The sequence below is a fragment of the Nematolebias whitei genome, chromosome 20 (assembly GCF_014905685.2).
Source record: "Nematolebias whitei isolate Nwh7 chromosome 20, NemWhi1, whole genome shotgun sequence".
In the NCBI taxonomy this organism is placed as follows: Eukaryota; Metazoa; Chordata; class Actinopteri; order Cyprinodontiformes; family Rivulidae; genus Nematolebias; species Nematolebias whitei.
In genome coordinates, this window is record NC_056517.1 from 39,059,492 (window position 1) to 39,084,376 (window position 24,885).

Sequence of the window (24,885 nt, forward strand, 5' to 3'; positions counted from 1 at the left end):
CACTATCGCCCTCTGCATTCATTTGGATTACACTATCGCCCTCTGCAACACCGAACAGGCAAACGTAGGTAGAATGTACAGCGTGCACGTAGGCGTGTGTGGATGCAGTGTTTGAGCTAAAACTAGTTAAAAGCTGATTGTTACAAATAAATATTTACAATTTGAAAATGCTTGAATTAAAGGATAAAAGAAGAAGACTATTAAAAAGTGTCACTGTGGAAGTGTGCTCTGGCTGTACTCGTGGAAGTCTTTAAAATATCTTTAGTTTCTTTGGAATCAAGAATTATTGCTGCTGATTTAATTTTATTCCTCATATTTCAGCCTCTCTGCACTCTTCTGAAAGGTTTATGTGTTTTATGTATATTTCTCTACTTTCTGCATGCACACACCCACACACACGCGCTCATGTTCGCACTGTTCTCCCCCCACCTCTCGCCCTCTGTGGACGTCTGTGCAGCTCCTGTCTGAAGCACCCAGGAAAGCTGCGTTTTGTCTTCAACGTGCTGGAGCTCCCAGCATGCCCTGGGAGGCCTGTGGGCCGGCGAGGCTTGTGCACCGGTTGGCTGTTTGACCTCGTCCATCCCTGCCTGGCGCTCCCTGGGAAGCTCGACTCTTCCGGCAGCATGCCTCTGCTCAAGGTACTGATGATACGACAGCAGAGAAAACTGAAGGTGGATTCTGCACATTTGTGGTTTTCACCATAGTGCTCATATTTGAAGGCACACGTGTTTGGGTTCTGTAATCCAACAGTGGCTAGAATGGAAAAAGACTTGATAAATCTAACAAAACACAGTTCTGCTATCCTTCTGTCACCATCAGTGTTTCTGAAGAACACTGAGGACGAGTGTTGAACTTATCGTTATTAAACTGCAGAACTGGCTGTTGGGGATTTGAGCAATGTTTTCTCCATGTTCTGTGCTGCCCTGAACGCTCTCCAAGGTGCCAGACACTTAACAATTAGCTCTGAGCCAGTTGTTTGTGTTGTTAATTAAGAAAAAACTTGAAGATGCAGCAAGCGTATCCTCTCCACCGCAGACTCCATGGAGTCCAGTTGAAGCTCACGTTTCCTCATTAGCATGTCTCAGAGAGCACTGAAGGCCCACAGAGGCTTGTCAGCACTTTTTGTAAATACTCTCATTATTTTAAATAATCTATAAAGGTTTCCGATCCTAGATTCCCGTGAGTTTGAGACCCAACTGCTCCTTTAGACCTCCTCCTGACCCGTCAGTGCCCTTCATCATGGTCGGACCTGGAACTGGAGTTGCTCCTTTCATTGGCTTCCTCCAGCAAAGGTATGATTAATGAATTTATATTGAGTAATTCAATATTTTTTTATTTGCAATATGCAAAAATGGTTTTCTTACTTGTAGATGTTGGATCTGTTTTGTATGAGTCCTGTGCTGTTAAATCCATCTTTTATCATCCAGAGCTTTTCTCCATGGTAATCTTTAGGCATCTCACAGTTTGGTTGGATTACAATTCAGAGGGCTTGAATGTGATTATAAAACAATGAATGCATTTTGATCATCGCCAATCATCCGGTTTGTGAATAAACATTAGGAGGACGCTGGTAAGCTTATTATATGTATCCTAAACTCTGTGAAACTAAAATTCAAACAGAGAATTACAAATTTACAAGTTATTATTATTTTCAAACTAATTTTATGTTTTCTTGTATAATTAGGACTGCACAATATTGTCTGTCAAAAAGAAAAGTACAGTTAGTGTAGTTGCTAACTTAACATTGAAAACTCCATAGAAAAGCTCAAGCCAGGTGATGAAAGCTGGACTTGATCACTGATTTAATCGGTGCATCAAGTTTAAAATCCTTGTCCAGCCTCACGCTCAGGTTAGCTGTTGTCTCAGTCAGATGTTTTGTTAAAGGACCCGTCTCATCATGGACTTTGGAACCATCACTGGGCTTAAACAACAAGACCTCAGTCTTTTCATCATTAAAATATAAAATGTTCTGTGACATCCATGCTCTGACTTCTTCCATACATTCTAGGAGATGGTTCATGGAGTACTGTTTATCTTGTTTTTTTTTTGGCACATAAATTTGGCTGTCATCAGCATAAAAATGACAAGTAATGCCAAGTTTCTGGAGAATATATCCCAGAGGGAGCAAATAAAGGGAAAACGGAAGGGGTCCAAGTATAGATCCCTGAGGTACTCCACATGTGAGAGGCGCTACAGAGGACTCCACAGTGCCAATACACACACAGAAGCTTCTCTCTGTTAAATAGGATCTAAACCACTGTAGAGCAGGACCCTGAATGCCCCCTCAGTTCTCCAGACGAGACGGGAGGATCTGATGGTCCACTGTGGTTGGGTCCAGCAGCATCAAAACTACACAGGGACCAGAGTCTGTGGCTAAAAGAGGTCATTAAAAACTTTCAACAGGGCTGACTCAGTACTGTGGTGAGTTTGAAAACTAGATTGAAACGGTTCAAGAAGGTTGTGCTCTTTGAAGTAAGATGTTAATTAGTTGTAAACAATTTTCTCTAAGAACTTTAACACGATTGATTAATTAATTCGTATCAACAACAACAACGCCACCAAGCTCTTGGAGTTGTTTTCTCAAAAATCGGCTCCATTTCCCCACAAATACTTTATTTTAGAGGCAAGAAGGTAAAGTTTACGTTTTGTTTCCAAAATGCTTTTGGCTTCTTCATTTGCAAACATATTTACACTGAGGGTGCTCAACAGGTTTCCATCTTATGAAAGATTGAGAATTAGTCACTTCTAGTAGCAGTAAAAACAGCTGATGGAGCTACCTTAAAACACTGAAACTTATAGCCAGAGTTTCTTTAAATATTTCTTTATATGTTGTTTAGTTTATAAAGTTATAAGCTGCTGGTCGTGTAGGAAGATTTAAGGAGTCGGCGGCTCATTTGGTTTTTCTTTACACTACTTTTAAACAATTCACAGTCCTTTTAATAAGTTATAAGTATTGAAAACATGTCAGTTTGTTGAAAGCTTCAATATATTTCCCCCTGCGATCGTCGAAAACAAAAATATTACAGTATTTTTGCATTAAAGTCTGCAGTTTTATCAACAGCTCTTTCGAGGTCAGTAATTCTACTTATTTGCTCACAGCGAGATATTTTAAACGGGTGTGCCCAAACTTTTAAAGCCCCATCACATAAAGGAGTGTTTTAGGAGCCCCATTTGGAAAATGTCACTGAAGAGAGCAGCCCTGTGCCGGCGTTGTGACTTTAAAAGTTAGCAGCTGCTCTAAAGTCATGTCGGACCTGGTGTATGTGCAAAGCGTGGCGCACGTTCTGTCTAGAAATGTAATGAATATTCACAATGCTGAGGTGGTGTGAAGTGCACGTCGTCGTGCATATTTCCAGGTCATCAGCAGAAATGTTAAATGTGACCCTGCTCAGAGCTGATGAAGGTCCACATCATGTTCGTCACATAAGGCATAATAAATCCAGCAGCGACGGCTGAGATCACGTTAGGGATTATTTCGATTGCGCTCCTCGTCTCGCTCGGAACAAATCAGTCCTCCTCCGATGCGCACGTTTACGACTTCTGGAATAAAGAGCAGGATTGAACGCAGCGCACGAGCTTTTATTGGTTCCAAGATAAAAAGAGCAGAAGGTGTCCGCCATGTTATTGGTGTAACTCACCGCCTGTAACTGCCTCTGAGGTGTTGTGAGGTCATCGACTGTCAGCTGAGTTAGTCCAGCTGGTTAAACAGCCACTGTTGGGTCTGTGCACGAGCGCAGCCGTTTAAAGCGAACGTGACGTTTGTTTAATTTTCTCAGCCTCGGTGATGATGGGTAGATGAAGATGACCTGTCAGGAGGATTTAACGTGACGGCTGCTCCGGCGCCCGGGCTGATGGAGCGTTTAACCACGATCGCAGCCGACACGGCGTGTCAGTGAGACTTCCTGTCAGGCTGACACGCTAAGTCTTGGGTGGCCTTGTGTAAATGAGGCTGCGCCCCAGTCAGGTCCAATTGTCTGTAAACGTCTGCGACGCTGAGCTGCGGTGGCCTGACGTCCTGTGAAGGAGTTTGATGTCTAGAAGGAGGCATGTGGTGTTTGAGCCTCTGGGATGGAGAAGCTCTGGAGTTCTTGCAGACAGACCCTTTTCTTACCAACGTCCAGAGGCACAACGCTCCGAGTCTTTTACCAGAGAAACAAACATCACGCTTGTTGTTCCTCGCAGCAGAGCCCAAGTCCCGCTCTGACGTGCACGTGGAAGAGCTTCATTAAAGCACGACGCTCCCACAACCGTTGACCGTGGAGGCTTTAGTTTCATCAAATACTTCCTTCCAAGCTCAGTGTTTATTTTTATAAAATTTCCTTCATTGATTTTTGTGTCTTTTTATCTCGAGCAGCTCTTCAGTGTTACAATATGAGGTCGTGCATCGATTCGTCGGCTCTGCCCTCTGCCCGTCTCCGTGTCTCTGCCCTGCCAGCTGCGTTTTGTGCTCAGGATTATATGAAGCTGTCACGGCGTGGCGTCGTGCACGCCTGTCGCTGACACCGCACTCCGACAGGAGATAACAATCGCCGGTTTGTCAGCGGGACGCCATATGAAGGCACGAGACGGTCCTGTTTCGCAGCTAAACAATACGAGGACGCTTCGATCTCCCGTGACCCCCACCCCGTTAATCAATGACGGTTTTCAAAAGTACTTTGTTCGAGTTTAGAGTACAGGTAACACTTAAAGAAGAGCCTCTAAAGGGCACCTGGCCGGGCCTGCAGATTATAACAAGGCTCCCCAGCCGGCTGGAATCGATCGCTGTTTGTGATTTTATGGAAAATGTGATTTTCTTTGTCGCTCTGCCTCGCTGCGAGCGGCGACAGCTAAACAAATAATGCTTTTATACCAGAGGTTAGCCTTAATCTGCTTAGCAGGAATTAAAAGCCTCATCCCCAGAGAGACAAAAAAACCATCAGATTAGTGAAATACTTGGACGTGCCCAAAGCTGTGCATGACTCCTTCATTACGACAGTTTGTATTAAAGTTGTGCGACGCTTCCATTATTCAGCCTGAGCTGTCAGCTGACAGGAAGTGATTCTGTGGTGCAGGTACTAATCCTGCAGCTCGATGCGTTTAGGGTTTGTTTTATTTGTAAAAGAGCCATTAAGCTCCACTCTCACAGAGCTGCAGAGATAAAGATGAGCTATGAGATAATTTTGATGTTTACCGAGTTTTAACCTCGGCTCCTCTGCAGTTTCCCCCTCCTGCTGATCGTCTGAACGCTGCTGATTTAGACCCCAAACGGAGCGCTGCCTTTCCTCCTGGGAGCGGGCTGCTCGCTGTTCTGGTGCGTCCGTGTGATGTGATGTGATTTGTATTCAGGGAAGGCGCCGGTGTGGTCTGCTCAGAATGGAACGCAGGTTTTTCATATTGGTATTGATCCCTTCAGGGCAGGCGGCGAGAGGAGAGAGTGCAGCCACTAAAATGAGTTCACTTCAGGCTGTTTTGCAGATCAGAAGAATCTCGTCCAGGATGCTAATGGGTGGGATCTGAGCGTTCAGATCAGGTCTACGAGACAGCTTTGTTACAAACATGACGTTCAAACAAAAGTTGTTTTTTTTAACTAGTTAACTTTGCACGCCATTAACGGGAGCAAAGCCTCGTTTTAGTATTCACAAACAGCCGCCTGCATCGATTTGTTTTTCTTTCTGAGGCTAATTACTGTCGAACTGAAACGAAAAATGGATTCTTCTGTTCATTATTTTATAAAATGTTGTAAATCTGTGTCCTTTAGTCAGAAAATGTCAGAGGTAGATGGATATGTTAACAGCCCAAGGTGCTCAGAAGATAGTTTATAATTACATATTCTTGCATTTGCTTTGACAAATGATTTATTTCTGGAATTTGTTGTTTATTTTTGAACGAATCCGCCTCAGATTCATTTTAAAACCTGTTTGGATTTTTGTTAACCAGTAACAAAACTGGGGAAATTACCACCCGAACAAGCAACTTTGTGATGATCTAATTTCAACAGACGTCCGTTACCTTTTTTACCTTTGGTTTTAATGTTTGTATTGATTGTACATGTAAAACTCTTTCTAATGTCCGTTTCTTGAACCTAGTTGTTTTTTGTTCAAACGCAATCTTTTGAATTTCTTTTATCTTTAAATCCTATCAGATGTCATTTGGGTCCAAACCACTATAAAAATCAGTTATAGTTCCTTTACGTGTGTAGTCTGATTTATTTGGGTAGTTTAAAACCAGTGAAAATGTTAGAAATGTTTTTTTCTTTACCAAGTGAGGAGTACCGCAGGGGTCCATCCTCGGTCCTCTTCTCTTTTATTTATACCTGCTGCCACTAGGTGCTGTTTTTCATAAACACGGCATACCTTTTCATTTCTAGGCCGATGATTGTCAAATTTACTTCCCTCTGAAGCACAGTGGCACACAACCTATCCAACCTCTTCTTGACTGCCTGGCTGACATCAGGGACTGGATGGCTTTAATAATTTTTTTTTTTTTTTTTGAGAAAAAGACTGAAGTCATGCTGTTCCCACATAATGACACAATCAAGAACCACTGTATCAACCTTTCCTCTCTAGCCCCTTTAGAGAAACAAGTAGTCACTAATCTGGGAGTGACAGTCAACATGATTGTTAAATCCTGTTTTCTTTTTTCCCCAGTTGATTCAACTGTCTAAATTGAAGCCCATACTGTCCAACCTTGAGATAATAATACATGCTTTAATAACATCCAGGCTTGATTACTGAAATGCACTTCTGTTTGGACTCAGTCAGACCTCCACTGCACAGTTACAACTGGTCCAAAATGCTGCAGCCCAATGCTTAACTGGTCCAGGCACAAGAGAGCACATTACTCCAGTTCTGGCCTCCCTTCACTGGCTCCCAGTTCACTTCCAAATTAATTTAAAATCCTTCTATATGGCTTTAAATCTCTGAACAGTTCTGCCCCCTCCTATCTCGCTGATCTGCTGCAGCCATATGTCCCACAGCGCTCTCTGAGGTCAGACCAGATGCTTTCATTGGTTCCAGGAACTTGTTTTAAGCTCAAGGTGACAGAACCTTCTCTGTTGAAGGTCCAAAACTGGACTGAGTTACCACTGCAGGTCAGGCAGGCTCCCTCTCTCTGTTTTTAAGTCTCGTTTAAAAACTCACTTTTATTCCCAGGCTTTTGACACTGTGCCAGTTGTTTTTAACTCGTCTGTATTTTATAATGTTAGTCATTTAGTTCTGATCTTTACCTCTGTGGATCTATGTTTTATCCTGGGTCCTTTGCTTGTTTCTGCTGTGCAGCACTTTGGTCGACCTTGTTGCTGTTTTAAGTGCTTTATACTGTAAATATAGTGGTATGATAAGATGCCATTTCAGCTACAATTTATTCCAGTAACATCCAGTTTGAAATTTTATTTCATTCCAATATGTTGGCTGCAGTTAGTATTTTGTAAAAATTGTCCAATGAAGCAGAAACCGTTCACTCGTGTCTGAGTTCAGAGGAAGTGGCACCTTCATACGTCGTGCAGCAGAACGGGCTCAGCGCTGCTTCTTGGTCGGTCACGTTAACCATCCATCCTCTCTCCAGAACATAGGTAACAGATAATGCTGGGGCGGGGGACTTTCAGCTGACTGATAGCATCATGAAAGGTTGGGGGTCAAACGCTGTTATCTGGAGGAGAGCTGTCACGTTTGCAGCAGGTGTGTGGCACAGATAACCACGTTCTCGCAGCCTCTGTGTGTTGGCAGCAAGGACGTTTGGCTGCTTTGCCAAACTCCAAAGCTAAAATAAGAAACACCTTTTGGGGACAGTTTTCTGAACTGAAGTCACAACAGTCAGACACACGTGTGTATTAGTGACACACACATTAAACCCCCGTTTCATTTCCAGCTGCAGTGATGGGATCCATTCTGTTTGGGTGCAGTTTAATGACATGCAGCTATAATGCCCTCGCTCATGGCCGCCTGGTCGTTTCTGCGCTTTAAGCAATCGTGGCGCTCAGTTTGCTCTTACTCCAGACATTCAGAATAATTTCACTCCTCCTTTTTTCACCTCCGCTGTGAGGAAGGACTCGCTCTCCTCCATCTGCTCGTCTGTCACTATTGATTGACTGCTAACATCCGCTGTTTGACTTTCAGAGAGGAGGAGAGGAAGGAGACGCCCGAGGCCACGTTTGGAGAGACCTGGCTGTTCTTTGGTTGTCGCCACAGAGACAAAGACTACCTGTTCAGGTAACCTGCGTGTCCTTTCAGTTCATCCAAGGTCAAATGTTTGCTTCTTATATTTAAGAAAAATAAATGCACACGTTTGTGCTCAAAACAATACGGCTCAGTAGATTCATCATTTATTTCTACAGGTTAGTCCCATTGAGCCTCGGGGACTCATTTACCAGAGACCTGATGAAGTACTGTGGATGGATACTAACAGCTGTTGGTTTTATTTTTAGAATTCATTTTGTTCCTAAAAATCTAGATTTATTTAACTTAAAACACGAAGTAAATCACTGAGGCTCTGACACAACTCCATTTTTTACAGCTGCAAATACATTTGTCTATTAAGGGTGTAACATGTACTGGGACCTTGATGGTTTGGGCCCACAGATTATTCAGATGCAGCAGGGGAGGAGGTGATGAGAGGGTATGGCAAGCAGTTGAGTCAACTAACTGATGCCTTAAAAAAATATAGTGGCAATCCTATAGAGGTTTTTTATTATTAATTTAAAGGAATAACTTGTTCAGTGCTGTGTAGCTTCTTATTCTGCATCAAGTCTGCGTCAAATTATTGACTGTTTATTTACAAGTGGCAAAGTCTTTATTATCAAAGAGGGACAGTAATACAGCACTTTTTATTTTTCAGTGAAATTACCTGTTGACTAATCCTACATTTGTCACATAAGAGAATTAGGCTCAGCGTGAGTTTGTTCTTTCATAATTTTGAAAAAAATAAATAAATAAACTACCCCTAACCCTAATCCTTTTCTTTACCCTTCCCTATAACAAGCGTGGGTTAAAATTTCTTGTTCTTAAAAACAAAAGAAGAAGAAGAAGAGGAAAAGTAGCATTTGGCAAATGTTTATTTTTCTTGTACCAAACCTCATTACAAGATGCATACTGACCCGTGACATGAACGTCCTGTTACAACACTGTTGTCCACGCAAACAACAAGAAATCTGAAATGAGAAATAATGCACGTGAATATTTGTCCAAACCTCTTTACGTCGTCTACACTGGAGCACTGAAGAGTTTTAAAGTTTGTAAAAATGGACACAGCTTGTGGATGAAAGATGCAAACACAGAGAGTTTGTCTTTTCAAACTGGAAAGTTATCTCGTGAGAAAATATTTCTTATAAATAAAATAAACAGTCAATACTAGTTTGTTTTAGTGTTGGAATCTGCAGGGCCTTAGATGAAATTATAAAATTGTATTTGTATATTTAATAACTGCTCGTAGTAACAAGCTTTCACACCTAATCTTTACTGCTCGACTTGCTCAGGTAGTAACCAACGGGTATTTGCAAAAATAAACAAAGTAAAATGTGTTCAATGCTTTGTACTCCATTCCATCTGTAAAACATAAAGTTTACAACCAACTGTTGGTGCAGCATTCATCGTTCAGCTCATGCTGAGCAGGTCCATCAACTACAAAGTGGAGACAGCATTGAGTTTTAATTTGTTATCTGGACACGAGCCTGACTCCAAATGAATACCAATGATGTCGCACTTCTGGTGCTGTTAGCGCGCTAACTTGAGATGCCAACGAGGTTTACAGCTGCTGCTGCAGGAAGCTGTACTCAGAGATTAAAGATGTAACCGTTTCAGATAGAAGCTGGGCTTAATCACAACTCTGCTTTTTATTGGCAGGAAAGTTCTCGCTCCGACACCAGACTGGATCGTTTGGGTCTGATATGGGGGGTCAGTGTTTCTGTTTAATGACTGCGGGCTCAAAAGACTGCAATGAAATCACTATGAAAGCTAAGAAGTGGCAAAATCTTTATTATCAAGTGATCGCCATCCATCCATGCATCCATCCATCCATGCATCCATCCATCATCAGGTCTCGGGGCAGCATCTTGAGCAGGAAGGTCCAGACATCTCTCTCCACAGCCTCTTCCAGATCTTCTGGGAGGACTCCAAGGTGTTCTCCCTCAGTTGTCCTGGGTCTTCTCCAGGGTCTCCTCCCAGTCAGACATGTCCAAAGTGCCCAGGGACCATCTTTACCAGATGAGCCACCTCAACTGGCTCCTCTGGATGTGGAGGAACAGTGGTTCTACTCTGAGTCTCTCCTGATACCTGAACTTCTCCCCCTGTCTCTAAGGGAGAGTCCAGCTCTGCAGAGGAAACTCATTTCAACCTCCTGGATCCACGATCTCGTTCTTTCAGTCTCTACCAGAGTTCATGACCAGAGGTGAGGGGAGGAACGTAGACCGACCAGTAAACAGAGAGCTTTGTCTTACAGCCCAGCTCCCTCTTCACCACAACGGACCAGCACAGAGTCCACAATACTGCAGACGCTGCACCAATCTTTCAGTCTCACGCTCCATTCTTCCCTCACTCATGAACAAAACCCAGAGATGCTTGAACTCCTGCACTTGAGGCAGAACCTCACCCTCTACCCGAAGAGAACAATCCACCCTTTTCCATCTTCTGCTCCTGATCCTAAATTCCCACCTGCACGGATGTACCTTCGGACCAGTTTATTTTGGCTTCACTTTCTTCTGACTTCATCAGCTCTTTTTGCGTCAGCACCAAGCGTTATTCAACACCGGCGCTCTGATGGAGTTCTTTTGAAGGATTTAATTGTGCGAATGGATTAGCGTCCTTAATAGCACAAAAATAGATCACAGAGGATTCTGTTTGTTCCCCTCCGCTTCTTCTGTCTCACACGTACCGTCTAGGTAGTAGCAGCGTTTGTTCGCAGTGTGGGCTTCTCTGATGCGTGCCCCCACGGCGTTGACCGAAGTGATTAGTCTGTATTTTATAAACCACCCGTGAAGAGTTGTACTCAATTTAAATGGGTTAGCAGAATGGGAACAACATGCCGTCGCTTGAAGTGGCTGCCCGCATTCATCTCTGTGGGACTTTTTTGTAAAGTAAGTGCAATTTGATGTCTGCCTCGGACTGCAGTCCTCTTCAGCACAGTTCATCCTTTTTCAGTATTTACGTCATTAAAAAAAGTTGATCTGAAATCAGAAGGGGGTGCAGTTATATTAAATATCATCACAATGCAATGTGGCGCAACGCTTAACGTGCGTGTAAGAGACCGACACAAACTCTGTGCTGCTCTTTTACCTCGCCGCCGTCTCTCTCGGCCTCTTCCAGCTTCTGGTTTCAGGCTGTGGAGGAACCTCGACGAGAAGATCCTGCTGAGCTCCTGCTCGGTTCTTGGACACAAGTTCAAACAAGTCGAGGAACCGGACATGTTCTAGCTCTTTCTGAACACTTAGCTTCTTAAACGACAACTTCTTTTACCTTCATCGAGTTGTGATGATCATTTCAGAAGAACGAACTCTCCTTTGGCTTTATTTTTTTGGTATTCAAGTTACTGGCTTTAATTTTTTTAACTGAGAAGGTCATCACTCAGACGGCCAAAAGGATGATTTATTATTTTTAATTGACAGACCAATCAACAGTTCGTTAAACCTCCTAGCAGAGGCAATAAATTAGGATGTTTCAAGTAAAACAAGAACTGCGAGGCCCGTCTTGTTTCACGCTGCAGCATCCGTGTGTTATCAATGTTTTTCAAAATAAAAATAAAACTTATTTTAGTCGAGGGGTTACTGCAAAACAAGAAGCCCTCGAGGCAAAGACCTTCACCCATGATCTCAGAGCTGCAGCTTGTTGGGTTTCAGCGTGTGTGTGTGCGCGCGCCCCATTAGACTCAGCTTTAAATAAGATGTTCTGAGCCTCAGTAAAGCTCAATCCCTCACCAACCTCTGCTTCCAACAGCACCCCAGGCCCTGCAAAACCACGAGGCGGTAGAAGAGGAGGTGAGCGGGCTGACGGGGAACGAGGTTACTCACAGCTGCAGGGCTGCGAGGATTGTTCAAACAGGAGGTTCATCTCAGGGACTAGATTTAGCTGGAGACGTCTGTATCCTTTTACACTTCTCTTGTTGAACAGCACGAATTGATTGTGAGGCGCAGAGATCAGACCTGTCTGTGCTTTTTATTTATTCACATGTGAAGTTTGTAGAGTTACACAGCTGATACTAATTAAGCTATCAAATACACCTCCCGGACAAAAATGATTCATACGCGTAGTTCTGAATGTGTTCTCCGTGGGATTATGGACAAGTTTCTCAGTCACAGCAGCTCATTTTGTCTGGAGTTGTCTGTTCTCCTAAGATCTGTACCACTGATGGGGCAGTCACTTTTTAGCTTATCCCATAATTCTCTGTATGTCTACAAGAGTTGTTTAGATGGTTTGAAGTGTTTTTTCTGTGGGAATGTTATGAACAATTATGGTCTTACCCAATGTACACGGCTTTTTGAAGGACCACGGTTTAGAGAAATAGTTGGACTGGATTGACAAGGAGTCAAGACAAAATGGATCTCTGCCAACTTTAGACAACTCCAGTCTTTAATATTTCATGACACGAAGGAAAGTTCAACGGGGTAGAAGGACCTGTATTTAACAGAAACTCAAACAGAGCAGTGGTTGGAGATTATTGTAGCATTCTTGCACCCGTTGTTGTAGCTGTAGGTGCAGACACCACCACCCCGAGCTTTCAGCTCACGGTCCAGCTGGAATGTTGTTAGCCGCTCCATGCTAACAGCCACGTCGGAGCTGGACGGGGTTAACCGTTTCCACCAGAATCAGAGCACAACAATTTGTACCTCTCTCGTTGCTAGCTCAAGCTGAAGAGAAGTCTCCCACCCCCAAGAGAGCTAATGAGCAGGAGAAGTGGTGTCCTCCATGGACTGACTCTCAGTTTAGCTTTTGACCTTCCCTGGCCGCCATGTTTCTGCTTTCAGTCACACCGCCTTCGTTTTACCTCGTAGACCCTCCGCCATAACCAAGTTCACTGATCCACGGCTGAACGTGTCGTTCCAATAAGGTCCTGGAAACACAACTTAAGCCCAGACTGCTGGGAGACAGCGCAGCTGCAGCCGGACCCAGCGCCGCCATCTTGGAATACTAATTAGGCCTTCACCATACATGACGGACTTTAAACAATGAACAGGAAGAGCGCTTCTTTGTTTAATTTATAGTTTTGTAACACACTTCAGTGCTTCCCCTAGATCAGTTTTTGACCGTTGTCTGTTTGATCTGCGTCACTTTTTTCTGCTGCCGTGGCAGAGTTATTGTGTCTGGTGGTTTTTCCATTATTTTGATGGTGTTTAAGGATCTTCGTTAGTTCTTATTGCCTTCTGTAACGTCAATTAGTGAAAGTTCTTAACGATAGACGTGGGGTGGGTGTCGGGGAGGAGCCCAGTACGTCAGTAGCTGCCCTGCGCTACCGACAGTTGTCGACCCGGGGCTCGGGGGGGTTCTGTAGGCGCTCGGTTCTGTTGACGGGGTGAGGCGCCCTGCTTGTATAATGTTAGGGGAAACACTGCACTTGATAACTTTATGGTGAATCGTGGGGGGTAGAAAAAGACTGTTTCAAGACGTCAAGAGTTAAAACAGGTTTAAAAGCAGCTGTTTGATTCTTGGGGTGAATGAAGCTAAAAAAATTCAGACAATATATCGGTTATCAGCGTTAGCCTTCCCCTCCCAATATTGGTATTAGCGATAGCCAAGATTTCCATATCGCTCGGGCTCTACCTATAACGCTGCTTCTGCAGGTTTGTACGATCGATGTGATGTAATGAAGAATGCAGCACTTCATTCACCTTTCTTTGCTTAAATCCAGTTTTTAAATAACTTGCAGTTCAATACTTAACGGGGTTTAAATAATTAGAGCCACGTTATTTTGTTTTTCATTCAAACAAATCAACACATGATTTTATTACACTTTAAGTGCTGTGACGTATGAACGTCTTCTCATTGAAAATCATATTCCTTACGAGAGAAGCAGCAAGTCAGATGTTAAAAACTGTCCTGACGGAGATCGTCTTTATTTTCCAGAGAGGAACTGAAGGACCTGGTGTCTGGCGGCACCCTGACCCACCTCAAAGTGTGTTTCTCCAGAGACGACCGTGGGGGTGAGGAGGCCGTCACCTCAGCAGCTCAGCCCAGATACGTTCAACACAATCTGCTGCTCAACTCCCAACAAGTTATGGACATCCTGTTCAGACGGAACGGCTCCGTCTACGTCTGTGGGTAAGATGAAGCAGATTTGATCCTCAGCTCATCCGGCATGAAAATGAGTTCTTGTGGCTCAATGAGACTACCTGTATAAATAAAGGGTAAATGAAATGTTTCTTGCTCTTTTTTACGTTCGTCCCAGTATCCACCTGCTATAAATGTTTCGTGTTCTACTTCTTATACATGCACGGCAGAGCACCTTAGTCTTTGCTTTTCCTGGCCTTTAAGCTCTTTACATGCATGGACTACTTTTGTCAGATTATCTTTGGTCTCATGCATCGACTTGACCGTGAAGACAAATTCCTCGTGTATTCAATGCTACATTAATCACAGGATCTATTAGGATAAATTAGTTTTACACGATCGATCAACTCAACATGTGCAGCGCTCGACATAAGGACATAAAGTGTTCACATCAGCAGCATCCTGAGAGGAAAGATAGAGTTTTTAAAAGTTGTCGTTGATATAAATTATTACACAGTCTGACTGTGGCACGAGTCTTTCATCTTATTCAAACTCTGGAAATATGTTTTACTCTAAAAACAACAGCTGGAAGGGATAGTTCCAATCTGAACAATTAATAATTGTAAATGTAGTTTTGGAAAAATCTCTGTTTGGAGAAATGGTTTTATTTTGACCAGATTGTCGTCCTTCTTGTTTCCTTTATTTATATATATATATTTTTTTTGTGGCTTTCAGCTCTAAAAACAGCTAAAATGTTCTTGATTTAATATAAATACTGGAGGAAGAGCCTCGGGCTACGCTGGGAGTGCTACAGCTAGTCAGCTCCTGTTAGGGCCATTTGAGATTGCAAATAGAATTACATGTTTAAAATAAAATTAATGCAAAACCAGTGGTGATGTAAAGGTTATAATCTAATGTTTACATGAACTGCTTTAATGTTTTTGAGATCAGAATGTTTGTTAACAGCAGAAATCCACTTTGGACTCGACTAATCTTGGACTAGCCTTTAACTTGTAGATCTGGTCAGAATTAAAATTTTTTGTTTCCTCAAACAGGTTTTTTCAAAGTTCCATCTACAACAGGTAAAATGTTATTTATTCATTACGCTAAGAGCTGAACTATCGCTTTGATCACAGAAGTTCAGATTTATCTGGTCAATTTAGACTGCGTACAAAGATGATTATTTGGTATAATTATTTTAAACCAAACGTTATTTGAAGCTCGTTAAAGAACAGTTCCTCTGTGTGTCTTTTTCTGAACCCTCGTTATCCCAGAATGGCTCCCAGACGCAGAGAATCGGTGCCCTGTGGTGGCCTCACCATCTGTGCTTTCCATTCCCGTTCATCTTTACAGCAGCAGTACCCATGTAGAATATAATTAAAGATAACTTTTCAACATTTGATTTAGTTGATTTCTGCGAAGTAGAAAAGGAAAGTAATTGCTCCTCTGTAAAACGAAAACTTTGTATTTTATATAAACTGTTTAAAAAACATCAGCCTTTGTAAGAAGAACTCATTTCAGCAAACGTCCTTCACGTGGCCAGGATAGACTGATGTGGATAAAACTGAAAGTTGTAACGATACTTTAAAAAAAAAAATGATTCAGTTATTAGCAACTGTATGATTTATATCTGTGTGATAAAGAAACAATGTAAAAATTAAACTGCTGTTTACTTTTCAAAGATATGTTAAAATAATATGGACAGGGTACCCTTTAAAAGAAATTTTTGCTTTAGAGTTTAGGGGTTCCCAACCCTGATCCCTGCGGAACGCCATCCTGCATGTTTTAGTTGTTCCTCTGCTTCAACATGCCTGATTTAAATGAAAAGTTATTAACAGGCTTCTGCCAAACTTAAGGAAGTAATTAAACCACTGAGTCAGGTGTTAAGGAGCAGAGAAACCATTAAAACATGCAGGATGGTGTTCCTCAAGGACCAGAGTTGGGAACCACTGCTTTACAGTTGTTAGTCACATTTTAAACTAAGGGATCAACCTTATTTAGTATAACAGGTGACTTTAAGCTTTTTTCAGGCATTCAGCCAATTTAAATGGAACAAACAACCACTGGGTAGTTATGCATCTTTGTGTACACCTCTCTGAACAAGGAGCAGAGACCAGAGCTGTCTGAGGAGCTCAGAGAAGATTATAGATGTTCACCATAAAGGCTACAAGACCTCTGATCAAAATGGCCAACGTTACTTTAAAAAAGTACAAGCTTCCTGGGACTGTAGCCAACCTTCTAGAATGTGGACGCAAAACGCAATGCCACCCCAGGTTGATCAGGCAGGTAGTGAGGATTGTAGGAAAAGAGCCAAAGAATCCATCTAAACCGTTCAAAGTGAACTCTAAGCTCAAGGTTTGGGATCGCACCGGAATTCACATTTTGAATCCACAATAAACAACAATCCAGACTGGAAACGTTTCTGGGACTGACAAGACAAAATCTGAGCTTTTTGACTTTAGTCGCTTCAGTTGTACTTTTATGACTGTGGCAGGATACCAACAAATTAATCTGCATTTCCAGCTCCTACCTGCCTGTCGCAATAATCAATAAATCAATTAGTCGCATGATAAATGAAAATTATCCACCCATTTTCATGTATCGGCTTGTATCATTTCATGTCTCTCTTTCTACTGAAGACGCTGGATGACAAAAAGACTCAACTCCGGTTCTTCACTGACCCCTCCCTTTCTCCTTTCTCTTTAAATTCTGTTTTAATTGTCCAAAATCTCGTTTTTAAATCGTTAAAAGCACAGACATTTATAATGTATATGGTTAAAAGAAGCTAAGCTACGAGCTAAGCTAACAGGCCGACCTCGGGGAAAAAAACCTCTGTTTTGTCGAAGCTCCAAAATTCACGTTTGAAACTCGTGCCTTCGTGTAAAAAGTTTTTTTTTTTTCTGCAAAAAGAAGCTGAGAACTAAAAAACTTTGTGTAAAAAATGCTAAAGAGCTCAAACCACACGAGCGTCTGCCATTTTGAGAACCGACAAAAGGGAAAGAGAGACAGCCCATGTCACATCAGGAGGCCTCCCTCCCATTTTTCTTAAAGAGACACGCTGCTCGCTCCCTCACTATCCATCCTTCTGTTCACACAGTCTTATACTGCCATCCAGTAGTCAATAAAGGTACTACACTCAACAAATTAACCAACATTTCTTCTTAAATTTGACAATAATGACTAATTATTGTCAAATTTCAAACAATATTATCGTTTATCACAATAATTTCTGAGGCAATTAATCGCCCAGCAGAATTTATCGTGACAGGCCTGTTCCTACGTTTGATTCGACTGTTGAAACCAGAAGGTTTTTCAACATTTGGCCTTTTCAAAGTTTAATCAGCTGTTCTGTGCTTATGAGCCAGAAAGCTTTTTAAATTGTTTTTGTAGTTCGAGCACGACCTGGAAAGAATTAGAGTTTTTCCACTTTATAAAAAATAACCGCAGTTCCAATGGGTCTGGTTTACAAAGAAGATCTAACACGTCATGATCAGTCCTCAGATCAGTCCTTGCTGCTGCTGGTTCCTCTGATGCAGCGTTGTGTTCTGTTTGTAGTTCACCACCCACAACACTTTGTGTTTGTCTGTTTCAGCACAAATTGTGTCTGTCAGTACAAAGACAACATCAGCCGCGCACGCCATAACTCACGCCACATCCTGTCAGGATTTTAAAGCTGCCGTACATATCACATTCCCTTTTTCACAGCTTCTCTCTCTCTCTGCTTCTCTCCTCGACTCAGAGTAAATTACTTCTGAAACACCAGAACTGTGGATTTGCTCAGAGAAAATGTCTCTTATTTTCCTGCTAGATAAAAAGGTGTTAACCCTTTCCTTTCAGGACACTCAAAGACTGAAGAAATGCTGTTTTTGATCTTTATTTCCTAACATACGTGCACTTTTCCACTCCTCAGGGATGCGAAGAACATGGCTAAAGATGTGAATGGGACCCTGGTGGAGATGATTAAAGAGGAGCTTCACGTGGACCAACTGGAGGCCATGAAGAAACTGGCACAGCTTCGAGAGGAGAAGCGCTACTTACAGGACATCTGGGCCTGACTGTAGCGGAGCATCTGCTCCAACACTTCCAGTAAAACCTCTACAACCACAAATTAGCTGCTGCTGGAGCCTACAGGCTATATTACATCGCCCGGTGCCACTAAGATGGAGCGACCCGTGTGACCCGTGGGTATCCGTTCCCTCCGCCTCCTTCGCCTCCGCTGTTTGGACCGAGCCGACCTTGGCTGAGGCAGCGATGCAGGAGACCAGTGCAACGAAGGCTTTTAGTGGTTTTGGCCTCCTTCCTGATGAAAAGCTGTTTATTACTGGAGTGACTGGGACGAGGCTGAGCGGGGACGGAGCTCCCGCCTGAAGGAAACGGCTTCAGTCCGTCGTTCTTCAACAGCAGAACAGGAACGTGGCCGTCGAGCGAAGGAGGAGGTCGTTTTCATCCGAGAAACGCTCGTTGGCTGGAAATGTTCAGGTGCTGCCACCCGACTCCGGCTTTTAAAGCCGGTTGAAAAGAAGTGTTGAGTTTTTCATTTGACTTACAGAAACATAACGACTTGTTTTTATCATGCAGGATGATTTTCAGTGAGTTGATCATTTTAAAATATGAAATATCTCATAAATGTTTCTAAGTTTTGTGACTATAATTATGATCCTAACAAAATAAAATGACTTGATTCATCAAAGTAAATAACTAATTATTATTTTTTTGTAGCGTTTGGCCCATAATGAAAGCTGCTACTCTTTACAATGTCATGAAGTCAAAAAACGTCCACGTGTTTGTTTTCCTACAGAATCGGCTAAAACGAGTTAAGAACTCGCCGTTTTGAAGTCGTTGTGCAAATTTAGGCTCAAATTTGTAAAGTAAGCATTTAAAGGGCTTTGTTTACATTGAATTCATCAGTATATGGAAAACTACCGGACTAAACCTAAAAACGTTGTCAGGTCCTCGGGACAGGTTCAAAAAGCAAACAAAAAACAAAGTACAAACGTTTCGTCTTTCATCCAAAAGACTTCCTCAGTGTGAGAAGCTGTCTTCAGCCCAGTCTCTTAAATAAATAGCACCTCGCACTTCTCTGAAGGACCTGACTTAACTCTTTTAGATGTTTCTACTGGATTATTGAGCAGCATCACGATACCGGACTAAACATTTTCAAACTGCTCTATTTGATTTAGTTCTGGAGAACTTTTTGATGTTTGGGTTTATAGTTGGCAGGAAGTACCTTTCAATTGCCCACATTAAGTTTGTTTGCTGGTTTATTCTTGAGTACAGCTTTAATGGGGCTTTTATGTTTAAATCTATAAAAAGTTAGTTGTAGCTTCTCTTCAAAGCTTCTGAAATGTGCGTTCTGTTCACAGTGGGTTATAAATAGATTGAATGTTGCGTTTGGCACAAGGCATGTGCCAAACGTGTTCTAGAATTGCGCCGCTCGGGGTGGATGCGTGTTGGAGCAGCTCTCTTTCATTCTGAGATTTTCTTTTGAAAACTTTTAATTCCTCTTCTTTCTGGATGTAAAATCGCTTTTAAGCTCCAATAATACCTCAGCTACAACTTCAAAAATACCAGACGAGTTGAAAAGGAGGTGCCGTGGATGCATTCCCATCTACCGGAAGATGATGTTCAGGTGCCTGACTGCCAAAATCCTGGAGCTGGTGGACAACGTGGCTTGTGACAGCGGGTTGACCAGGATCATCCCTCAACTCCTACAGTACCATGTGGGGACCAGGAAACCAGGATGATGAGCTACAACAATTCATTTCTCTCTGGCATTAATAAAGTAATTCTGAATTGAATGCAAGAAACTACAAATGGAGGTTCAGTCTGCTGCAGGAGACGAACCTCTGCTGTCAGTTAGGATCTTTGCCACAGAAAAGGAGAAGTAAAAATCCACTGATGAGAATAGTAATAAATACTTAAAGTTTTCCTCCCACCCGTCAGAGGCACAGTTTGAAGTCGGTGCAGCAAACCTCAGTGATGATGAGCAGCCTGGTCAAACTGACCGCCTGACCCCCCCGCAGAACCCCCGTTTACAGAAATACTTTGGATTTTTTTCCACCAGCTCAAACCGTAAACGTGACTTTAAATAAGATAATGAATAAAATGTTAAATTTAACTAAACAGCCCTGTAAGCTGCTCTTTATCGTTTTTCTTGCGTTCGCAGGTGTTTACAGATGGTCCTACTTCAGGTATGATGAACTGCTGGACACCACGCACGTACTGAAGTAAAATTCACTCTGTTGTTTCCGTGCTTTTTATTGATTTATTTATTTTTCCTACAATTTAACTACTTGTTTTAGTCATTTGTGAAACTTCCAGCCCCTTCATGAAGTTTGTTGAATGAGCTCTGATTCTGCTACTTTGAGTTTCAGCCAGCCTTTAATTACTTTGATCTTTTAATGAGCATGTTGCTTCTTGTGCCTTCTGAATAGTGTTCTGCTTTTTGTAAATTAGTTTTTAACTTCTCTAATGTTCTGACTCTTTTAGCTTCAACAACTCATTTTCAGTCACTTTCAACAAGGAGGTTCATTTGCTCCGTGTTTTTACAGGAAAATGTAAATGTCCAGTTTTCATTCTTGAGATTTTTATGACAAACGTGATTCTGCTGTGCCATCAAACTTACTTTGTACAGTGTGGTACAAGTTATGTTTTATTTATTTATACTGTAATTTATGGACTATGGAGCGCACCTGAATAGAAGCCACACCCACTAACTTAAAAAAACTACATGTTTAAGCTACACGTGTCTATAAGCAGCAGGTGTCCACGTTGTAATGTGAAATATTTACACAACAAAAAATAAAATTAAATACCAGTAACAAACAAATACGCACACTAAATGTTTTTTTTCTGAACAGTGCCTTTAACACGACTGGTAAAAAATAAAATAAATACTGGTTCAGTGCCAGGAAAAGTCATTGAACGCCATCTTCATCTTCCTCCTGTGCACTAAAACCAAAGTCTTCTTCAGTGCCAGAATTGAACAGCCTCAGAATGACATCATCATCACACGTCCTCCGTCTCTTCCGCTGTCGCTCTCAACTTCACTTTCATCTCGAGGCAAATTCGCTCTTGACCTTGTGCCGTCCTCTCCATCACGCAGCAGCCTCTTTTTTTACACTGCTCCACGCTGTCAGGATCCGCTGTCAGGATCCACTGTCAGAATCTGTTGCCGGGATCCACTGTCAGAATCTGTTGTCAGGATCCACTGTCAGGATCTGTTGCTGAGATCCACTGTCAGGATCTGTTGTCAGGATCCACTGTCAGAATATGTTGCCGGGATCCACTGTCAGAATCTGTTGCAGGGATCCACTGTCAGAATATGTTGCCAGGATCCACTGTCAGGATCTGTTGTCAGGATCCACTGTCAGAATATGTTGCCGGGATCCGCTGTCAGGATCTGTTGCTGAGATCCACTGTCAAGATCTGTTGTCAGGATCCACTGTCAGAATATGTTGCCGGGATCCACTGTCAGAATCTGTTGCAGGGATCCACTGTCAGAATATGTTGCCAGGATCCACTGTCAGGATCTGTTGTCAGGATCCACTGTCAGAATCTGTTGCAGGGATCCACTGTCATAATCTGTTGTCGGGATCCACTGTCATGATCTGTTGTCAGGATCCACTGTCAGAATATGTTGTCGGGAATCCACTGTCAGGATCTGCTATCAGGAGCCACTGTCAGAATCTGTTGCCGGGATCCACTGTCAGAATATTTTGTCGGGATCCACTGTCAGGATCTGCTGTCAGGATCCACTGTCTGAATCTGTTGACATGATCCACTGTCAGGATCTGCTGCCAGGATCCACTGTCAGGATCTGCTGTCAGGATCCACTGCTAAGATCTGCTGCCGGGATTAACTGTCAGGATCTGTTGTCTAGATCTGTTATCAGGATCCACTGTCAGGATTCACTGCTGGGATCCACTGCTGGGATCCACTATCAGGATCTGCTGCCAGGATCCACTGTCAAGATCTGCTGCCAGGATCCACTGTCACGATCTGTTGTCAGGATCCACTATCAGGATTTGCTGTCAGGAACCACTGTCGGGGTCCACGGTCAGGATCCACTGTCAGGATCTGCTGTCAGGATCTGCTGGCAGACTTAAACAAAAGTTGTTCTTTGCATGAGGCCAGTTCGGTAAACGATTTTTCGCTGCCAGTCATCCACGCCTCCCACTAAGATCGGAGTCCCACATTAATGATCAATTCACACTGATGTCGAGCGGTTGCAAATACTTTATTGTGCCCCCAGGGATCACGTGTTTCACGAGATCACGAGACGTGTTTTGGCAGCTACGTGAGCACCCGGGTGTGACGAGGGTAAATGTTTTGGCAGCATGAAGCTCGTTAGTCCATAAAAATCCATAGATTAGCCGCATCATTGTATAAGCCGCAGTGTTCAACATGTGAAAAAGTAGCAGCTTATAATCTGGAAGTTACAGTATTTCTAATTTTGCACTGTGACATGTAAAAGTGTCATTTTTAAAAAGTGCAGGTAAAGCTGAAGTCGTGCAGTGGATTTTAGAATATGCTGCAGAGGGTTTGAACGCATCACCTGCCTCCTGACCTGGGTTTATAAAGTTTAAGCTCCTGAACTGGTGAGTTGATGTTAGAAAGAATAAAAATGGATGAGTAGATTTAAACGAGCAGCCTGAAGATAACGTAATTAGCCTCGATGGGCTGAGCAGTTCTTAGCAGTTCGTGCTGTAAAGTTAGTTTCCTGTGAAGTTGTTTTGCTGCAGATGTTACCAGTTTAATGTTTATCCTGCTTCTGCTGCTTTTGAAAATCCATTAGGTCGTCGATGGATGGATGGATGGATGGCTGGATGGCTGGATGGATGGATGGATGGATGGATGGCTGGATGGCTGGATGGATGGAGTTTACCATAAATCATGTTTCTTTTTGTGCAGATGGAGTCCTCTGGTAATTTTGGGATGGCACACCAAAACCCCAAAGCCATGCATTTTCTTTAAGGCCTCCCTGATGAAACTGTCCCTGGTCAGGTTTAGTCGTTGACCTCTGACCTCGACTGTTTAAAGGTTTGTGAGTGAGCTTGCAGCGAACTATGACAGGAGACTTGGCCATGTTTGAGACGCAGTGGGAATTATTTGGGAGCTAATGAACACTGATTGACTGGGAGGGATGGTTGTATTTAAATTTAAAGATAATTCAATTCTTCAAGGTGACTTTGGATGAAAGATGAAGGCACTCTCTGCTAAGTGAAGGCTCTTTATGGGCTTCTAAATGCAGCCCCAGAGAGATGCTTCTTAGGATTAAATCTTCCAACACAAGTCTCTTTATTTATCTTCATGAGGCGGAGAGGAAGGAAAAAAGGTGTTTACATTTTCTCCTGTGTGCGCCCACAGATCGCTCCTGGTTCTCTGCCTTTTTGAGTCAAACAAACAAGACATTTGCAGGAAATGGTCCCTGATGGAGAGAACCTGGTTGGTGCTGTCCTTGTGTTTGTCCTGGCACAGCTGTCTGCACCTCCTCACCCTCATCCCCGTGTCCTCCTGCTTCCACTGCTCACAAAATGAAAATAATGATGCTGGATGCACCTAACAGCACCACCAATCACACTGATGCATCACCGCCGTCCAATATACTTTAATTTGTTGCTGGACAAATGACAAAACATTGCAAATGTACATTAAAAGGGAAGTTTAATGAAAGTGACTCAGCACTTAACATCATTCATGACAAAGTTAAGAGGCGTGAAGTACTCTTGGAGCTGTGCTGCCCTTATTTACCTACGCTAACAACAAGCCCTCATCTCTGTTTTAAAAAATGACTGTCCGTGGCGAAGACAGAGAGCCTGCCGGCTGCTGATGTCGCACCAACCGGGGCCCACCTTGGACTGATGAAGATTTAAATTAAGTCTTCATAATTAAAAAGCTTCTCTGTGGCACCTTTGTCCCGCAGCGAAGGTGAACGACAGAGCTGCGGACATGGTCGGGCATAAATCAGAGTCTCTGGAGGTCAGTGCGACCACAACAAGAGCAGCACCTCCGTGATGGATGCCCTCCTGCGAAGAATGGCTTAAATGAAGCAGAAAGATGTGCGCTGAAGATAATGACTGTTATTATGGAAGTGTGGGCAGAGCCGAGCTGGGAGTTGCACTTTATGTCAATGAGCTCTGAGAATTAGAAAACCTGAAAAATATTCGGCTCCTCGGTGCAGAAAGTACACACTGTACAAAAGTTTGTTAGGGTCACTCAAATAAACGGAAGACAAAGGTAAGAAGGAAGTTGTTTGTTTGTTTGTTTGTTTGTTTCCAAGTTTTGAGATTAGAGGAAAATCTGTATATGTTTATGTAAATAACTGCCAGGACAAAAAGTACCTCGTGTTCAAAGACCAGTGGTGTTAAAAACAGGAACATATCCACTTTTCATTATCAATCTGTAAAGACTGAGTGTTGGTAAAATTTGTGTTTGCTAATGTTGATTAGCTGTGGCAGCCATTTTTAATTGGACTGACCCCAAAGTTAATCAGTTGTGGATCAGTGGTGATCATTTTCTGTACATTTTAATAAAAAATCATTTTGTGGTTCATGAAACTGAGCATACAAATAAAATGAAACAAAAAGGTCTAAAATGGAGCCCTGAGGAACACCACAGTGAAGTCCTGCCCCCTAGATAAAGGCAAATATCAAAGTGTGATAAGAGCTGTTTCTAAATCTATTATCTGACCAGGAGGGAGAACATGGAACAAAAA

General features: G+C 42.7%; 1 protein-coding gene across 2 annotated transcripts in view; it reads left to right on the plus strand.

The window, feature by feature from the left end:
- The window catches only part of mtrr (5-methyltetrahydrofolate-homocysteine methyltransferase reductase), a 32,585-nt gene extending 13,843 nt beyond the window's left edge, over window positions 1-18,742 (plus strand). For both annotated transcript variants that reach the window (XM_037694119.1, XM_037694117.1), the window contains exons 11-15: window positions 458-638; window positions 1,174-1,292; window positions 8,094-8,186; window positions 14,025-14,219; window positions 18,079-18,742. In XM_037694119.1, the coding sequence (XP_037550047.1) occupies window positions 458-638; window positions 1,174-1,292; window positions 8,094-8,186; window positions 14,025-14,219; window positions 18,079-18,223 (733 nt within the window). In that variant the 3' untranslated portion in view covers window positions 18,224-18,742. The remainder of the gene's footprint in view (window positions 1-457; window positions 639-1,173; window positions 1,293-8,093; window positions 8,187-14,024; window positions 14,220-18,078) is intronic.
- Window positions 18,743-24,885: the final 6,143 nt, after the last annotated feature.